The sequence below is a fragment of the Lynx rufus genome, unplaced genomic scaffold (assembly GCF_022079265.1).
Source record: "Lynx rufus isolate CCGP_SWC_20201006 ecotype Redwood Valley unplaced genomic scaffold, mLynRuf1.p SCAF_12, whole genome shotgun sequence".
Lineage (NCBI taxonomy): Eukaryota > Metazoa > Chordata > Mammalia > Carnivora > Felidae > Lynx > Lynx rufus.
Genome location: NW_025814826.1, coordinates 6,084,088 through 6,104,286, shown reverse-complemented (window position 1 = coordinate 6,104,286; position 20,199 = coordinate 6,084,088). Strand labels below are relative to the sequence as shown.

Here is a 20,199-nt window from a genome sequence, read left to right as displayed (position 1 = left end):
CTCTGAGCTGTCAGCACAGAGCCCGACGCGGGGCTCGAACTCACGGACTGTGAGATCATGACCTGAGCCGAAGTCGGACACTTAACCGACTGAGCCACCCAGGCTCCCCTAAAACTTAGTTTTTAATTAAAGTTACACTAAAAAACTATTTTTTTAATTTTTTAAAAAAAGTTTATTTAATTTGAGAAAGATGCAGAATGCTAGTGGGGGAGGGACAGAGAGAGAGGGAGACTTTCAAGCAGGCTCTACACTGTCAGCGCTTATGAAACTGTGAGATCGTGACCTGAGCCAAAATCGAGCTCAACTGACTGACATAGCCAGGCATCCCCCAAATTATTCTTTATTTAAAATTTTTCTTCCCAGTCTCTTCTATTTATGAATTATATTATAAAGAAAGTAGTAACAGATGTAATTCCTTTATTGCACATTGGCCAACGTTCAGAGTACAGTATTTCATTTTAATGTTTATAAATTAGTTTTGGCACTCTGGATTTATTGCAGCACATAGCTGTGCTAATATGTTCAATCGATAATAATTTAAGAATATATGTGGTCAAAAACTAAGCAAATTTCGGAAAGCTTTGTGTTTTTTTTTTTGAATAAACTGTTTTCTCCATGTGTATTAATTTACTAGGACTATCATAACCAAGTCCAAAAGACTGGGTGGTTTAGATAACGAATATATTGTCTTGCAGTTCTGGAGACTGGATCAAGGTGGGGGGTGTTGATCCCCACTGAGGACTCTGTGGCCTTGTAGATGGCCAACTTCTCTGTCTTGACAAGGTCTTCCTTCTGGACCGGCCTGTGTCCGTATTTCCTTTCCTTGTAAGGACACTAGTCATAATGGATTATAATCGTAATTCCCCCCCATGACACCCTAATGACCTTATTTTTACTTAACCGCCTCTTTAATGGCCCTGTCTGCAAATAAAGTCACATTCTGAAATACTGGGAGCTAGGATTTCAACGAATGTGAATTTCGAGGGGACACAAGTCAGCCCATATACCATGTGAATGGTAACAGCCTTTGGCTTCCTCTCTTCTGTTGGGTGCCTGGCTTGAGAAAAGTGCTTGGAAATATTCCCTGAAGGAATGAACAAGGGCTCACTTTAATAGTGTTTTTAAATTTTTTTTTTTCAACATTTATTTATTTTTGGGACAGAGAGAGACAGAGCATGAACAGGGGAGAGGCAGAGAGAGAGGGAGACACAGAATCTGAAGCAGGCTCCAGGCTCCGAGCCATCAGCCCAGAGCCTGACGCGGGGCTCGAACTCACGGACCGCGAGATCGTGACCTGGCTGAAGTCGGACGCCCAACCGACTGCGCCACCCAGGCGCCCCTAATAGTGTTTTTAAACTGTATTTGTTTTTTAATTGAAAATCGAGTGTGTTTATTCTAATTAGCTAATAGATATAATCAACTAGTATGTATTAATGATTAAAAAGCACTATTTCTCTTTTAGGCAAACATGTCAGTCTTAAAATTGTTCAGGTAATTTCTAAGGCTAGCTTATGGAATTTTAGATTAGGAGACGTGCTTTTCTTTATTTATCTTTTAACTTTGCAAAGCTTTATTGAATCGTTTTGTAAAACGTGAATAGAAAGCGATCGTTCAAAGCAGGGGATTTAAGGACTTTATCAACACTGGAGGCAGTTGAAAGCGTGCTTGGTTGGAGAGCAGACAATCCTTTCCGTATCTTTGCTCCCCTGGAGCTCTGCCGCTGCGCTGTCGCCGATGGGCCCGCAGCTCAGGGCCCTTCTGGGAGCCTCACTGCACGCCTCTCCCTGCTGGCCACCAGGTTCTGGTATGAGAATCCCGGAGTGTTCACCCCCGCGCAGCTCACTCAGCTGAGGCAGGCGTCCCTGGGCCGCGTGCTCTGCGACAACGGCGATAACATCCAGCAGGTGCAGGCCGACGTGTTCGTGAAGGCGCAGTACCCGCAGGACTACCTGAGCTGCAGCGAGATACCGCAGGTGGATCTGCGCGTGTGGCAGGACTGCTGCGAAGGTGGGTGCGCGGCGGCCGCCATCGTGGATCTGCGCAGGCGCGCCAGTGTGTAGCCGGGTGTCCAGGCCTACGCCCCTGAAACAAGGGTGCGCTCGGGAGACCGCGCCTGCGCTCTTCTCCCTTTGGACGTCGGGAGGATGCTGGAGAGGGCCACGGGAAGGCCAGAGTGCATCTCCCCCAGCCTCCTCAGAGTGGGGAGGGGCCCGGCAGTGTGGGGCGGGGCTTGTCATAGGGGGAGGGGCCCGGCAGTGTGGGGCAGGGCCTGTCATATGGGGAGGGGCCCGGCAGGGCAGGGCTTGTCATAGTGGGGTGGGTCTTGTCATAGAAGGAGGGGCCCAGCAGTGTGGGGCGGGGCTTGTCATTGGGGGAGGGGCCTGGCAGTATGGGGCAGGGCTTGCCATAACGGGAGGGGCCTGGCAGAGCAGGGAGGAGCTTGTCATAATGGGGAGGGCCCAGTAGAGTGGGGAGGGGCCCGGCAGAGCAGGGAGGGGCTTGTCATAATGGGGAGGGGCCCAGTAAGGTGGGGAGGGGACTTGGTCGTCCATCTGGTCTCTTGTTCTCACTGCCCTTCAGATGACTATGGCAAACATCAAACTCCAGTCATTGGTACTGCATACGTCTACTTCCTGGGGGTCAGCTGAGTAGAGAGAGGAGGAAAAAAAATCATAGCAGCTCAGCTATTTAGACCATTTAGTCTCTCTAAGATGTCGCAGGCATGTTCATTGGAAATTTGGGGATGTCCTGATAGAGAACTTTGTCTAGTGATACAACATAATTTGCCACAGCTACCATACCACGTTTTACGAGCCAAACTGTAACTAAGGTGCTTTATAAGCATGCATTTTGTCATCACAATAACTCTTGAGAAATGTAGCTCTCTTCTCCTTTAATAACGACTTCGGCTCAGGAGATGATCTCACAGTTCGGGGGTTCGAACCCTTCATGGGGCTCTGGGCTGACAGCTCAGACCCTGGAGCCTACTTCAGATTCTGTCTGTCTGTCTGTCTCTCTCTTTCTCTCTCTCTCTCTGCCCCTCCTCTACTCACACTCTGTCTCTCTCTGTCTCAAAAATAAGCCAGAAAAAAATTAAAAAAATATGAGAGAATGTCGAACCAAAAACACAGCAACACCCGAATCAGTTTCCTTTTTCTCTATGGTGGGTTTTAGGGGGCAGAAAAAAGTCACTTAGTTCTGTGAGGGGGAGGGGGAGTTTTCCTCCCCTCAAGTTCTTGGTGACGATGGCCAGGAATAATGAAGTATTTCCGGCTCTCCAAAACATGGGACGCAGGGAGGCGACGTGCACGACAAGATGAATGGCAAGTAGTAACACTCCTCTTGCTTTTCCTCCGTCTTCAGACTGGGCACTGAGCCCACTGAACAGAGGAAAAAAATAGATGGCATGGCAGGGTGTGGGCCACGGTGAAAATAGCTGTGCTCTGGATGGAAACGATGACTCAAGTCCAGGAAGCAAAAGCCGTGGTCCCATTATGCCCACATGTGCCTTTTCTAGATTCTCATACCGCCAGCCCCGTGTTAGGTGATTCATACATAACACCTACCTACCTCATAATCTTGGTGAGTCTTTCAAGGTGAGTATCATTATCCCCACTTCACAGAGGAGGAAAATGAGGCTCCTGGATGCTAAAGACAGAGTCTGAGGTCCCCCAGCTGGGATTTAAACCTATATATGGCCAACCTGAAGGCCTCAGCTCTTTTCCCTGTGAGCACCGTCTCCTTGGAGCACCCGTGGGACAAGAGCGCAGCACAGACTGTGGGCGGGCACCAAATGAGGGCACCCCGCCTCTGCCACCCTCCCTTTCCTTCGGCCCTGTGGCTCCAGTGCACCAAGTTCGTACATCTCAGGACCAAGAGGAGAGCTCCTCTCGTTACTTAAATAGTAATGCGTTTCTTGCTGGCAACATTTGTTAGGGAAAATGCAATGCAAAGATTTAACAGACAAGGGGAGGAGAGAATCTTGAGTGTGTGAAGCACTCTTATTATTAAGATCCTGGGGCGCCTGGGTGACTCAGTTAAGCGTCCAACTCTTGATTTCGGTTTAGGTCATGATCTAAGGGTCAAGAGATGGAACCCTGAACCAGTGGAGCCTGCTTAAGATTCTCCCTCTCTCCCCCTGACCCTCCCCACCGCTTGCGTGTGCGCTCATACACTTTCTCTCTCTCTCTCTCTCTCTCTCTCTCAAAAAAAAAAAAAATTTTTTTTTAACATAAAAAAGATCCTAATTTGTGGTCTTAAGTCATAGTAAGAATGCTGTTTCTCTGATAACGTCTCAAAAATACCTGGAAATTAATTAACCAGTAGCAAATACCTATCAAGAAGTTGGATAGAAAAATGATGTATCTTCTTTTATGGCACTGTCATGTAAAAACATTTTTTTAATGTTTGTTTATTTTTGAGAGAGACAGAGGCAGAGGGTGAGCAGGGGAGGGGCAGAGAGAGAGGGAGACGCAGATTCCAAAGGAGGCTCCAGGCTCTGAGCTGTCAGCACAAGAGCCCGACGCGGGCTCGAACCCGCGGACCAAGAGATCATGACCTGAGCTGGTCAGATGCCTAAGCCCCCGAGCCACCCAGGTGCCCTTATGGCACTGTCATTCTTAAAACCACGCGTGGCCACATGGTAACACACCTCTTCCCTCCACAATGGCGAGAAGTCATTTCAGGAGCAAAATCACCTAAGCAGACACATAAATCATCGCGTGAGGAATCTCAACGTGTTTGTCGTGAGGACCCTTGTAAGTAGATGCAGATTTTATATTTCCTTGCGTTTTTGACCCACAAGCATATTTTTTCCCCAGAAAAACTAATTAAAAGACGTTCTTTAAAATGAGAGACTTTAAATAAAGACATTTGGCAACTGCTCAAAAGTGGACCCCTATGTATGGGGTAAGCTTGTTGTATCTCCCAATTGACAGCAGCATCTAAGTGTTTAGAGGCAGATATAATGATTCAAATCACTGAGAGTTGTTTTGTACATTGTTGCTGTGTCCTTTTCCTGAGGCCAGACATTGTAGTGGTCTGAGTTAACTGGGGCCAGAAATGTATCAGCCACATTGTGTCCCCAGCTCAGACCTCAAGTTGTTACTTTCCCAAAGCGTTAGTGGATGTATTGAGAGGATGTATGAGAGGACCTAGAAATCACTATTTATACTAATCATTATACTTGTCTTACTCGTGTTCTCATTCCTGTTGAAGAATTCTTCACTCTTCTCTGATTCTCCCATTCTCAGATTAAGATGAATACAGTAAGGGTGCTTAAGTGATTTAATTGTTTTAACCGACGTTGTCCTAGAGAAAAACGGAGCCCTGTTTGGGATTTGAACAGCCTCTCCACGCAATCTTAGTGGTTTATCTTTATTAGAAGGAAAGGTATTATCAAACTCACTCTCAAGTAAACTGTATGTATTTCTTTTGAAGAAGAAATTTTTTTCAAGACGATTTCTTTGCTCCTGTTGCCCATAAATAGTGGCTTACTGGTGAATACTGATTATCCTAAGTTGCAAGTTTGAATTTAACTACCAAAAAAAAAAAAAAAAATACCATGGGGAAATTGTTCCTGTCCTAAATGCACAAACGCATTCCAAAACAGTAATGATGTAAATGCACTTGAGGTTTAGATAACTATATATTAATATTCTTTGTAGGTAGAAGGCATAAGACCTAAAAGATGGACGCGGGACTTGAATGTCACTTAGAGAGCTGTGATGCTGTGCGTTTGTGTAGGCTATGAAGTGGTGCAGTAACTCAGGGTATCGAGTTGCATTTCATTTTCAGTTTGCGTGTCGTTTGTCATATTATGTCATTCATTTAGGTTTGTTTCACACCATTGTATCAATATCCCTAAGTCATTAATGGGCATATTTGCATATGTCAACATTTATGTAGCCATTTAAATACCAACACTGATATTCCCCCAGGCTGGATTATATACAAAAAAGTAAAGTTGCTTTGTTAAAGGATATATGTTTTTTAAATTAAAAAAAAAATTTTTTTAACATTTACTCATTTTTAAGAGACGGGGAGAGACAGAGCATGAGTGGGGGAGGGGCAGAGAGAGAGGGAAACACAGAATTGGAAGCCGGCTCCAGGCTCTGAGCCATCAGCACGGAGCCCCACGCAAGGCTCGAAATCACGGACCGTGAGATCATGACCCGAGCCGAAGTTGGACGCTTAACCGACTGAGCCACCCAGGCGCTCTGCCTAGATGTAGTTTTTCTTATCAACTCAGTCTCAAACTTAGTGAGCAGTTCCTTCGACAAAGGGAAGTGTGAATCTCCTATTCCTTAGTTACTACATATATATATATATATATATTCCTTAAATATTGTATAAAATATATTTTTTCTTTCGAAATATCCTTGGGCGTCCGGCCTGCACAATTTACCCTCCAAATCTTTTTTCTTATCCTTCCTATTTCAACCTCTTATATTTTGCTAAATGTTCTGATGTATTTTTTGCATATGACCACTGATATCAAATTCATTAATTTCAGTCTCAGCAGGAACTATCCTCCCTTTAAATTGCTCTTTACTTTCTTAGTTCCAACATCGTCTAATTAAGCTTTAGGAAGCTTTTCTCCGCATCATTTGCCCTGCCTTCAATTCCTTCACCCTGATTCTCTGTCTCTTCTGACCCGTGGGTGTATCGTCTCCCATTCTTGCCTTGGCTCTGCGGTTCCTGGAAGGGACACTTACTTTTCCTCTCTCGGATCATGGGGGGTCAGGTCCGGTTGCTGCCATTACCTCCATGGCCAGAAAAACCTTGCAGAAGGTGATCAGCCTCTCCCAGGCTGCAGGAAGGCAGCCCATCTCCCCATGATGGTCTCCACCTTCTGAGAAGCGGAGATCCCCAGCAGAAGGGGCAGAAGCTGTCAGGGAAGCCACAGAAATCGCCATGTCAGGTCCTTCCAGAGCTGAGCTGCCTCGTTCTCTTCCCAGGCTGGACAGCCCCCTAGGTGCCAGGGACCCCTTAGGAGGACATGGCCTTGCCCTTTCTCGGGGCGTCAGCGCGGCCCTCTGCCGGCCCTGGTGCATGCATTGGCCTGCAGGGTCCCAGGCAGCGCCTCCTGCCCTGGCGGGAATCCCCGCGGTTCCTAGGGCATCCTCCAGGGGGCCAGGTAGGCACGTTTCTTCTTGCCTTTTGTTGAGCCCGACCTTCTGATCAAGGTCTAAGCTCTCTGGGGGAGGCATGGGTTCATGACCTGTCCTATGTGACAGCGTTAACCGGCAGACGTGGTTGCTGAAGGTCGTGGAGGTTCCTGTTTAATCATTTTATGCACGCTTTTGTGTGGGCTAAAAACATACTGAAGCAAGCTGTGAGAAGGCTAGTTTTGATCTGAACCTAAGGTGGGACCTGAAACTCAGTTACAAAACCCTGGTGTCTTGGAAGATGAAAAGCCTTCTTATGTAGAAACTCAGGGGTTACCACAAGGAAAAAGCAAAACACATTTTAGCTGTTTACTACGTCCTTCGTGCTCTCTCCTGTCCCGTTGTCTGGGCAGATGTAAATCCCACGGTCTCTAAGCCTGTTTTAAGAGACTGTTTCATTTAAAGAGGACTTACTAGGATTCATTTTTAATATTGTAGTCAGATCAAACTTCTCACAGGTTTCTATTTGGTCGTTTTGTTTCCTTGTGGAGAAACTTGGGATATGACATCTATCTGTTAAAGATGATTATTTTTTCTGCAGTACATCCGTTCATTTTCATTAAGTAGACAGACATCCCTAAACTCCCCATTTTCTTCATGTTGCATGGTTTGCAGTTGCTTCAATATTCTGATTTTGCAAGTTAGTTATTTTCTAAGAACCCTATTATAATTTATCAAATTCTTTATTTTTAATTTATTTTTGAATTTTTAATGTTTATTTACATTTGAGAGAGAGAGAGAGAGAGATACAGAGCATGAGCAAGGGAGGACAGAGAGAGAGGGAGACACAGAATCGGAAACAGCTCCAGGTTCTGAATCTGTCCACACAGAGCCCGATGTGGGGCTCGAACTCACAAACCCTGAGATCATGACCTGAGCCGAAGTAAGATGCTTAACTGACTGAGCCACCCAGGTGCCCCTGATCTGATCCGTTTCCTTCCAGACCCAAAATAAATCCATACATCCCTCTAAAACAAAAATCACACAGCTGAACTCCAAAAACTTAGGGACACCAGGAAAACTTGCCTAGACATCTTGTTTGTTCCATTTCGTCATTGCCTGCTTTCTGCCTTTTGCCTTATGGGTTTATTTCTCTGCCCGGTTTATTTGACACATAGGTTTAAACCATCCGCTCTGTTGACTCCGATTCTGTCAATATGAGCAAACACCAGCTAAATATGTGTGAACTGATTTATTTGAAAGTATCTACAGACAATTGGATGCCGTCTATCAGGATGATCTCCTTCAGGAACCAGTCACTCAAGGAGCCCGTAATTTGAACAGCCGCTGCTGTTAGTATCAGAGAATGTGGGAGAATGACGAAGACAACATGGGAGGCATAGGCTGGTTCTGATAACAAGATGCATGTGTTTGGTACAAGGGATACAGCAGAAAACTAGGATGCTTATGAGTTAGTCTTTAAATCTAGCACTCTGGAATGAGTACTGTTGGTATGGAGTAAAGAAATAATATTCTATTTCAAATCATGGAAGATTCTCGTAAAGATTATTGTACCTACTGTTCGTGAGGTTTCTCTTTTTCTGAGTACGTGAGAAAAATGCTATTCAGACATGTCCTGTCTATAGACATGTATGTCTGTATTATGTCAAAACAACTTAATAGGTTGATTCAGAGTGTGTATAAACATCAGGCCAGTTTGTGGAGACAATTATCAGATGCATAAATTGCTTGATTTGGTGTTACTTTTACTTCAGCCAGCAGGAAAGTAGGAGTTCGATGCCATAGGTATGAGCTAGAAAACAGTAAGTTCTTACCAAAAATATGGAGAAAAACATGAGGAACAAAGAGAGGTCCAGAACAGAGCGTTAGCTGTGGAAGTTATCTTATAAGGAGCACATATTCAAAGTATTAATTGATTTGATTTGATTTGATTTGATTTGATTTGATTTGAAGACTGAGAATCACGGAAACCTTGCAAGGGAATTGCTAAACTTTTAATTGTCAAAACATCATAGCAATCAAGATTAGCCAACGACAGAATGAATAAATTTAATAAGAAAGTTACAAATCTTGGGATGCTTGGGTGGCTCCATCAGTTAAGTGTCTGATTCTTGTTTTCCCCTCAGGTCTTGATCTCACGGTTCATGGCTTCAAGGTCCGCACTGGGCTCTGTGCTGACAGCGTGGAGCCTGGTTGGGATTCTCTCTGTCTCCCTCTCTCTCTGCCCTTCCCCTACTCACTTTCTATCTCTCTCTCTCTCTCTCTCAAAAATAAATAAAAAAATAAACATTAAAAAAAAGAAAGTTGAGGGGCGCCTGCGTGGCTCAGTCGGTTAAGCGTCTGACTTCAGCTCAGGTCATGATCTTGCAGTCCGTGAGTTCAAGCCCCGTGCTGGGCTCTGTGCTGACAGCTCAGAGCCTGGAGCCTGTTTCAGATTCCGTGTCTCCCTCTGTCTCTGACCCTCCCCCGTTCATGCTCTGTCTCTCTCCGTCTCAAAAATAAATAAATGTTAAAAAAATTAAAAAAGAAAAGGTCAACAGACTTATTTTACCAGCACGTAAGATAATGCAAGATTTCTTAGATTTTCATTGAAATTTAATATAACACTTAACATAATTTCTAAAGCATAAAGCATTTCACATTGTATTTCTACGTTCTTTTTATCCCTTAGTTATCTTAGTTATAGGTCTTCAGAGCTAGAGATAACCTGAGACATCATCTGATTTGAAAAAACCAAGAGACCTGGGACGCCTGGGTGGCTCAGCTGGTTATGCAACCAACTTCAGCTCAGGTCGTGATCTCACAACTTGTGAGTTCCGGCTCTGTGCTGACAGCTCGGAGCCTGGAGCCTGCTTCCAATTCTGTGTCTCCCTCTCTCTCTGCCCCTCCCCGCTCATGCTCTGTCTCTCTCTCTCTCTCTCAGAAATGAATAGACGTAAAGTATATATATATATATATATATATATATATATATACCACTTCATTTTGAGATGAGGAAGCAAACATTGCAAACATCCGAGGAACCTGCCCTCGTTATTTATTAGCACAGCTCGGGATAGAACACAGATCTCAGGTTCAAGTCCAGGTTTTGTTTTGGTTTCTCCTTTTCTTACCTTGTAATGTCATAGCTCGTTTTGTTTTCTCTCTACTTTCTGTAAGTCCCTTTTGCCCGTAGTAAATATAGGAACTTTTCTTTAGCTGGATGTCCTTCCTTTTTAGAATCCTGTCCTAACATTGTAAATGCAACACTCTTGACATTCTACCATCAATTTAAACTAATTTTTAGTATCATTTAATCAATAGATCGAGAGCCTTTGCATAATATTATAGACCTCACAGATGCAAATAGCAGTATTCACAAGTCCTTATTGTCAGCCTGCGTATTTCAGCAGACTGTATAATTGGCACATTTGTTTGTGCCATAAATCAAATAAATCTCACTGTACTGATAAAATGGATTTTACATAGAGCATAAAACATTTCCTTAAGTATCAAACAGAAAATGATTTATTCCCCAGTCATTTTAGAAATTAAAAATAACATCTAATGCAGGTGATGTATTAAGACACCATGCCACTTGACTAAATAAAACTTCTTTGAAATAAAACAATTTCACAAAGAGCCAACAGATGTATATTTTCTCCTGGGATTTATGGAACCATCTGGTCTTGCAGTTTCCAGCTGCATCGTTTACGTTAAGTTCTGTCTTTAAAGCATCAAGTAATTTTAAATACAGTATATTTTACATACAAATGTAAATATATTTATGTTTACTCTTGACTTTAGTTCAAATAAATTGTGCTTATGTTTGTAAACTAATGAAAGTTTAATTTCTTCCATAAGAGACTGATTTTATTACCATAATATTTCATGATGTTATGGCTGTTTCATGCTTAACTTACAAAAAGCCTTCAAAGTGTTGCTAAAGAAGTAAGATTTCAGCAACTCCTATAAAGCTTTAATGAACTAATTAATTTGCAACAGCGTTCTCAGGATTGTCTTTGAAAGTTGTTGCTGTTTCTAATAGCGTGCCTTGGGACATCTACCCCTCACCTTGGCTCTGCTGGTACAGTCTTTTCTATGAAAAGCGTGTTGACCTCGAGGTGAAGAACAAACCGCATGAGCGGGATTAAGTTGCTCTGAACAGCCCTGAAATGATACAAAATATGATGTGTTCCAGTGGGGATACAGTTAATGAATCCAATTCTACTGATACTATTGACTTTACATGCGGCGTGAGGTATTCCCTGGAAAATGACATCTCGTAAGTTCTGAGGATATTGAGTTATCTTCCAAATACAGCCTTCTCCATTTATTTACAATCTGTGACATCCCAGTGGGGAAAAAAGTCTTCTATCAGAAGTAGGTTGTTAAATAAGCATGGTTCCATTAACTTGTTTAAGTTAGGAAAAGGCCTCTTAACCCCCAAAATTTGTGTTTCTGGTAACCAAGTCCCGTTTAGGATTACTGTAAAATTAAAAAAAAATCTTCGTTATATTTAGAATTATTAGTGATGTTTAAGTATTGACACTGATAGTGAAGTGTGGTCCCATGAAGTGTTAAGTTACTTGCCAGTAACAAAGGATATATCCTTGGCAGATCACTAGGGGAATGAAATCAACAATGTAGAAACTAAAGGAAACACCGATGAACCATAAGCAAAAATTAAAGAAAGCTAGTAAGACTCATATGTAGCTGAAGTTCCAGTGTACTAAGAGAATTATTAAAAGTAGAAAATTCTTAGCTGTATCCGAAAGCGATTTTAACTCTACATCATTACAAGACACATACATAAGCCAAATATTTTAGCATGTATAAATATAAAAGCATAGGTAAAGTAAGTCAGGCACATGAAAAGATAGAAACATGAGTGGCAATAACAATATTTTAAAAAGTTGAATTTAAGGAAGAAAGCATTGGTGGAAACAAGGTCTACTTTTATTTAACAATCTATAAGTGTCACAGTTAGAAATGCTAATGTGTGAAATATCTTAGCATCTATTTAGCACACTTTAAAGGAATTGGATTTGAATATTATTGAGGAGATCAATTTATAAGAGGTAATATCTGGGGCACCTGGGTGGCTCAGTCGGTTGGGCGGCCGACTTCGGCTCAGGTCGTGATCTCGCGGTCCGTGAGTTCGAGCCCCGCGCCGGGCTCTGTGCTGACGGCTCGGAGCCTGGAGCCTGCTTCTGTTTCTGTGTCTCCCTCTCTCTTCCCCTCCCCAGTTCACTCTCTGTCTCTCAAGAATAAATAGACACTAAAAAAAAATTAAATACAATTGTCACTTAGGCATTTTTAAATCATTTGAACAGTTTGTCAAGAAGGTAATGAAAATTAGGTGGAATACTTAATGCTTTAATAATAAATTAATATTTTAAATAAGTGAACACTTCAGTTTTCTAAGGCTGCTATAATGAGATACTCCCGGCTGGGTGGCTTGAACAGCAGACATTTCTTGTGTTACCATTCTGGAGGTCAGAAGAATTGTAGGTACTGATTACAGGACGTGAAGGAGACTCTGTTCTCTGCCTGTCCCCCGGCTTCCCGTGGTTGTTGGCATTGACATTGCTTGGCGTCTCCTGATTCACCCCAGATTCTACATTCATCTTAACATGGGTTTCCACCTGTGTATCTGTGTCCAAGCTTCCCCTTTGTATAAGGACACCAGGCACACGGGATTAGGACCCACCCTCCGTCAGTGTGAGTTCTTCTTAACTAATTACATCTGCAGTGGCCCTTTGGCCAAATAGGGTTACAGTCGGAGGTACGGGGGATTATGAGTTAGGACTTCAACATATGAATTCAGGGGGAGCATCATTCAATCCAGAAAAAATTCCTTTCTGTTGTTTGAAGCCAATGCGTGGTAACTTGTTACACTGTAATAGACAATTGATACAGTTGTAAGGTGAAGAGAAAATGGAATGCTGATAGGAGTATGAAGAAATATCTATGGTTTTCTGCTGTGACCCCTCCCTTCAAAACAATTGGGAAAGTTCAGTATTGCTCACTCATTCAGATGAAACACCATCTAAAGATAGGAAATGTTCATATACTTGGTTCCTTCATAGGAACCAGGAGCTAGGAATTAAAGTTGGCTGTTGTATTATATAAATACAGTATAAAACCACAGCATTGAGTAGAGTTGTTCTCAAACTCCCCCCCAAATTGATTGTCGTTTTTATTATGTTTCTTTAAGTTTCTGTCTGTACCTTTTTTTCCTTTTTCTCTTCTCGCCAGCAAATGAGAAGCGCTAAAATGTTAAGAAACAAGTGCCGAAGATAACTTAGAACAGTGTTACATATTTTTGCCAGTTTTTAAGGCTGTCATCATTGATATATTTTTAATATGTGTAATGCAGCACTAGGACACCGATATTCCAGAGTTGCAGGGTTTTGATCAATTCATGGAAACGTGCGACTGCCTGAATCACGGTGGCTTCACTTCCCCTACTTGAATTTTATTTGTTCACCCATCAAGGAATGTCTGTCCACTCCAATGAGTGAGAATATCCAGGCCTGTTCCTAAGGCATCATGCTGAATCCTCTGACTTCATTAAATTAATCATCAGTGTCTATACCCCTTGTCCTGACATGTCTCCTTACCATGTGTCCACCTCTGGACCAGACTAGATGGGGTCTATGTTCGGATATGACTCTTAGGGACATTATTAGATTCTACATGCCTATTGAAATAAACTTTCCTTTTCTCAGTACTCACTGCCAAGCAGACTAACACCATGTTTCTACTCGTTTAATTTGATGGTGCATTTAAATAGCAAATTGTTGCTTTTGTACAAATTCAGCAAATTGTTCTGTGCTGTTTTTCACTACAAAGAAAAAAAATCCTGAAGTGTTTTTACCAATGATTTGGGGCGGGGGGGATTGTTTTTTAAACTCACTTGGAATTGCCTTGAAAAAAAAATCTGCCTACACATTAAGTTTTAATTCATTCAAGGACATTTTTTGAATGCCAGTTGTATGCTTATGAACAAAAACATTTATAACTCTGACATTATGCAAAAGTTGTTTATGAACTAAATAACTCACTTATCTTATTCTCTAACATTTATTCCAGAAATAAGGGCCATGTTTGAGCTTCCTCTGTGCCTGGCATTCTTGCCGAGTGCTTTGCTCCTCTTAGCTCATTTAATCCTCTCACCAAGTCCATGGGATAAATTGTGTTACCGAGCTCTGTACTGATGAGAGCGGAGTCAGCAAGTTCAAATTGCTTATCCAAAGTAATATAATTGAAATGTGGAAGACGTGGTACAAAGCCAGACAGTTTGATTCTTGCAATCAAACTCTTAAACACAGAAAATGACAAGAAACTGGATATTTAAAAATAATGGTTCGTCCTCTTCGATTTCATTCATTCATTCATTCATTCATTCAAATAATATATTGAGTATGTATCATGTGCAGGTGCTGTACTACGTGTTGAGGATAAACTGGCCGGTAGGACAGAGCCCTCCTCTCTGATATCTTCTGAACCAACGGAGAGTGGTAGATAGGTGTGCGCAGAGCGTTAAGAGAAAGTGATGAATTTCCATCTCACCTGGTCTTAGCAGTTCAAGAAAGGCTTCTTAGAGATGGTGACACGATACCTGTGGTGTTTGTTACTCGGGTGAGATCAAATAAAGTTGGCGCTGGGTGGTGAGCCACCAATGGCGCCGTTGAGAGAAATGAAGAGAGAGGAGGATGTGCACACAGGGAAGGATTTCTTTTGGTTCAGTAAAGATCTAGGCCTTCATTCATAGGACACAGGCTATGGGATGGGTTGGGGAGGACAGCGAAGGCTGTGCCCAATGGGAAGTTCCACATACTGGCGCACACACACATTGCCTGAGGCTTCTTGGAAACGAGCCATGTTGCTTTGTCTTCATCCGCACTTCCTGGTGCTATTCCTGAAGCAGGAGCTGCTGTGTTTATTTGTGCCCCACCCCCAAGTCATATGTAGACCAGAAATTTGACAATACTTTTGAGCCAATTTGAATTCAAGTCATTAACTAGCCCTATTCATTCATTCATTCATTCATTCATTCATCTATCCATTCATTTCGTTAACAAAGAATGGTACCATTATTTTGAAGTTGCACAAACATATCTAAGAGTTTTAATCTTGTTATTTGTATATTTCTCATTCTTTGGTATAGTGTAGCAGTTAAGAGTTTGGACTTTTGAGGGGCGCCTGGGAGGTGCAGTTGGTTAAGCTTCTGACTTGGGCTCAGGTCATGATCTCGCGGTTCGTGGGGTTGAGCTCTGCATCGGGCTCTGTACTGATAGCTCAGAGCCTCCTTCAGATTCTGTGTCTCCCTCTCTCCCTGCCCTTTCGCCGCTCATACTCTCTCTCTCTCTCTCTCTCTCTCTCTCAAAAATAAACATTAAAACAATTTTTTTTTAAAAAAAAGTTTGGACCTTTGAGTCCAGATGTCTGGATTCAAATCCTGCCTCTTCTGTAAAAGCTGGAGTACCTCAGAGAAGGTAGTGTAACCTCTCTGTGCCTTAGGTTCCTCAAGTTCACAATAGGGATAAAAATATCCACCACACGTTATGGCAAAGTTTCAAATAAATAATTGATGTCAAGCCCAAGAACAGAGTTCGAACAAGTGTATATACATATTTATATCAGATATATAAGCAGAGGTGTAAAACCAAAGCATCTACCAAATTAACATACTGTTTAAATTCAGATGTTGTTTGCACAAGAGCCAAATACTCAGCAATCAAGGATGCTTTGCTCCTTCAGCTATATATAACTAGGGATAATACCAAAGTGAATTTTTTAAAAAAAGATGTCAGGACTCAAACAGCTGCCACATTAAAAGACCTGCATGGTCATTGCAGCCCTAGTGGGTTGCCCACCCAATCCTCCACTGATAGAAACTCTCAGTGCTCCTTCTCTGGTGAAACACGGGTGGGGGGAGTGCTTGTCTGTGTTTCTGTCCACATAATGTGCAGCGCTGTATGCCTGACATTACAAAGACCGCTCTTTGCCTTTGGGTTTTATGTATATGACCTTGCATGTTCTGTTGGTGCTTTAAAATGCATTCTGAAGTTCTGTCTCCCAAAAAAAAAAATGAAAGATGATAGATAATGTGAGTTGACCTGCAGTCCCTTTTCTTTATAGTTTTTCCTTTTTAATGAGAATCAGAAGGGGAGATACTTGACTGGAAATGCCATGTTTTTCCACTTGCAAACTCTTCAAAACTAAGAACCACACCTTACTCCTTTCGATTTTCCCTGCATTGCTTAGCGTAATACCTTCGTTTAGGAAGTTCTACCTAAATATTCATTGCCAAAAATGATATATTGTTCTGAAAGAGAAAAACTAAGTTTTATTACATGAGTTAACCTAATGTTTTTAGCTGGGCTCTTTTTGTTCTCATTCCTATTTCTTTGTTTCTCACCTAGATCTGCAAATATTTATGGATTGCTGATTATTGATGAGGTGCTAGGTTGAGGCAGTAGTGTAAAAATAAGCATGTATAGATCTGTTAGTGTAATGCATAGCTTTATGTATAATGTCTGAATACTGTAGTTTCAAAAGTAACATAAGAAACGGTTTCAGCAACATGCATTTCCCACCAGTTGATCAGCAAAGCTGCCCAGTTGAGGTAGTTTGTCATTGCCACAGTGACACCTCCCCTCTTGAATACTTTTCTGTCCCCAGGAATTCTGTAGTTTCATGTTCCTCCTTGATTGTCTCAAGTCTCCCACCTGTCCCGGGGCTCACCCCCGTTGAAGTGACTCAGACTTTGGAATAACCCATTTCTCTCTGCTTACTTACATTTACTGGTTTTTTAAAAAAGTTTTTAAACATTTGTGTATTTTTTGAGAGACAGAGCATGGGTGGGGGAGGGGCAGAGACAGAGAATCTGAAGCCGGCTCCAGGCTTTGAGCTGTCAACACAGAGCCCGACGTGGGGCTAGAACCCACGAACTGAAGTCGGACACCGAACCGACTGAGCCACCAGGTGCCCCCGCGTTTACTGTTTTTAAGTTGTATAAATAATGACTTTCTCATTGAAAACTGGGAAAAAACAAAGGAGGTAGAATAAGAAAAAAGAAATAACAACTGTAACCAGTGTTCTAGACACATCACTGTTACCATTTTGACATGTTTTCATTTCAGTTTATTTTCTATATGTTTTAATATTGGTGAGTTCATACTGTATAATGAAGTCTTTTTTTTTTCATTTTGTGTCAAACTTTACAGAATTTGCAGTTCATTATGTTGTTTGAAAAACTCAGTCTTCAGCTTTGCTCAGCAATTTATCATGGGCCACGTTCCTCTTGATTTTAATTTTCATATACTTAAGGTGAAGTTGTAAGTTGTCTTTACTCCCCCTTCCCTTAGAAATAACTGGATAACTGCCCAACACAAAAAGCTACAGGGTGAGTCCTTGTTCCCCTCCAATTTATGCTGCCCAGTGTAATCTTTTAGTTTCAACTGCATGGTGAAATGCTCTGGGATAGTTATCATGTTCCTCTTCCATCTAGTTTCTCCACCAGTATTAAAAATTCCTTTATTTATTTGTTTGTTTGTTTATTTTATTTTATTTTTTTGAGCTTTAGTAGTTTTGGTCTCTGGAAAAGTAGGTTCTTCTATCGTTGTTTTTTCTTCTTCTCAATATACCTAGTTTCCAACCCAACTATTTTCAGATGAAATTTAAAGGGCATTTTTTGTTGTCGTTTCCTATTTACATAACAGTTTTCATACCGTTCTCCTATATTTTTTTAATTGTGGCGAAAAACACCATTACTTCTACACAGAACGTGAAATCTCCCGTGCTCACTAACCATTTTATGCGTACAGCCCAGTCGTGTTAACTCAGTGCACTTTGTTGTGCAGTCAAGATCATTTAAAAAAAACTCGTCTTGGGGCGCCTGGGTGGCTCAGTCGGTTAAGCGGCCGACTTCGGCCCAGGTCATGATCTTGCGGTCCGTGAGTTCGAGCCCCGCGTCGGGCTCTGTGCTGACAGCTCAGAGCCTGGAGCCTGTTTCGGATTCTGTGTCTCCCTCTCTCTCTGACCCTCCCCCGTTCATGCTCTGTCGCTCTCCGTCTCAAAAATAAATAAATGTTAAAAAAAACTCGTCTTGGGTTGGTAGGCAGGGTAGATAAAGTAACTTGAAGGGCTCGGAATTTCAAGCATTCTGTCTACCGCAGTTTTGTTCCTTTCGTCATTGTTAAGTCCTCCAGTGAGCCGTGTCCTCGGCCATACTGCACTGACTGAAGGGCCTTCCACCCCCGTCCTCAGCTCAAGTGCTAATCAGGACGGTGATGCCAATGTCACACGACGCCCATGTGGATGCTTTTCCCCCACAGGCTGTAGGAGCCGAGGACAGTTGAGAGCATTCGCACAAGAGTCTCGAAAGAAACGCTCTGCTCAATACAGCTATCCTGACGAGCAAGATAAGGACTTACGTGATCTGAGTCGTGGGTATGTACAGAAGTATTTAATTTCTTTAGGCTGTTTACTAGAGATTTGCTTCAAATGTACAGTTTGAGGGGTTTTATAGGAACCACAGTCGACTCATTTACATGCAGGATAACTTACACGAAGATGGACAAATAAATAAATTTTGTGATAAATATGGGTCCCTTTTCGCTGTGAACATCATATCCAGGGCAGGCTTGGCAGTAAATGCTTCTCAACAAAGTACAGAACATTGCACATCGTGAGTGTTATTTTCGATTCCTTAAATCGCATTATGGATATTGCTGTGTTTTAAATTCTTTTTGAAAATAGGAAACTCAGCATATTGTTTGTAAGAAAAGCAATAATGTTTATCAAGTTAAGTTGAGTTTAGTTCATGTACAGTCGGTTGCAAGGAAGGTTTAATTTGTGACCAAGATGGAATATTTTTGAACTCTTGGGAAATCGGGAAATGTCTATCTTGTTACTTTGAAATTTGTTAGGACTTGTCTTGTGACACTTATATACGAGCTTCATCTATGGTTACTTCTTTACGTTTCTCCTCACATTGTCTCAGAAGCTTCTGAACACGGAAACAGGATATATTCAAGTAGCTCCTTTTCACTGAGTAAATATCAGTAGATGCTTGTGTAATTAAATTACCCAAAACAACAAACAAACAGAACCTTTGTGATTCACAGCCCCCTAGGAGGGGTACGTTGTTACCACACACTAATAACTTTGTCCTTCGTAGCAGCCTCCTAAGTATTATAATTCAGCCAAATTCAAAGTACATCATTGAAGTTCCTGTCTTCAATTAAAGTGGGAATTTGTGAAGTAAGATTTACTTACTGTCTTGTAAGATTTGCCGTCTAGGAGGGGAGGCAGGGTCATCTGATGAGAGAGACGGGTAAAGGCTTCAGTTTCTGGCACAGGTTCATGGCGTTTCCACTACATAATTCCAAGTCATGTAAAATTTCAGAATCTCCGCTTCCTCGACTGTAAAATGGGCAGTACTTTCTGGGATTGTTATGTTGGGAATACGTCTGTGTGAAGCACCTAATGGTAATGTGGGATGTGGCGTTTTATAGGCATTCCATAAGAGCCAGGATAGCAAATGCTGTTCCAGTGCTCACTATATGCCGAACATTCTTTTAAATACTACGCAAATAGTAACTCATTGAACCAAAGCGCTCGTGCAGGTACTGATACGAAATCGAATTCGGATGCCGTGTGGTTCAGAACAAGGTGTAGTTAGTTCTTCTGGGCCTTTAGCCTAGGCAGAGGTAGTATCTTGAGAAAGCGACTAAGGTTTTGATGAAGGTTTAGGGATCACCAGTGTGGAAGAACAGTGAGCGTAGTCATGGGAGCAAAGAAAAGTGAGGTGTGTGTTTGGAGAGTGTAAGGCTGGTGTGTCTGAACGAGCAGGTGTGTTCAGTGCTTAGGGATGAAGAGCATTCCAGAAGAATGTTCTATAAAAGGAGATGGAGGCAGAGAAAGAAAGGGCTTTAATTCCAGGCTAAGGAAGGAAACCTATTCCATATGTTCCTGGGGCCCCTTCTTGCAAGGTAATTAGACCGCTGACCAGGAGCTAGAGCCCCAGTGAGAACCATCTGTAAATAATTTAAGTGGCAGAAAACAGTCACTGGGC

At 42.2% G+C, this 20,199-nt stretch overlaps 1 protein-coding gene across 1 annotated transcript in view; it reads left to right on the top strand.

The window, feature by feature from the left end:
• The window catches only part of PXDNL (peroxidasin like), a 171,046-nt gene that overhangs the window by 128,535 nt on the left and 22,312 nt on the right, over positions 1-20,199 (top strand). The window contains 2 exon segments of the mRNA XM_047074398.1: positions 1,799-2,007; positions 18,458-18,572. Coding sequence (XP_046930354.1) covers positions 1,799-2,007; positions 18,458-18,572 — 324 coding nt within the window.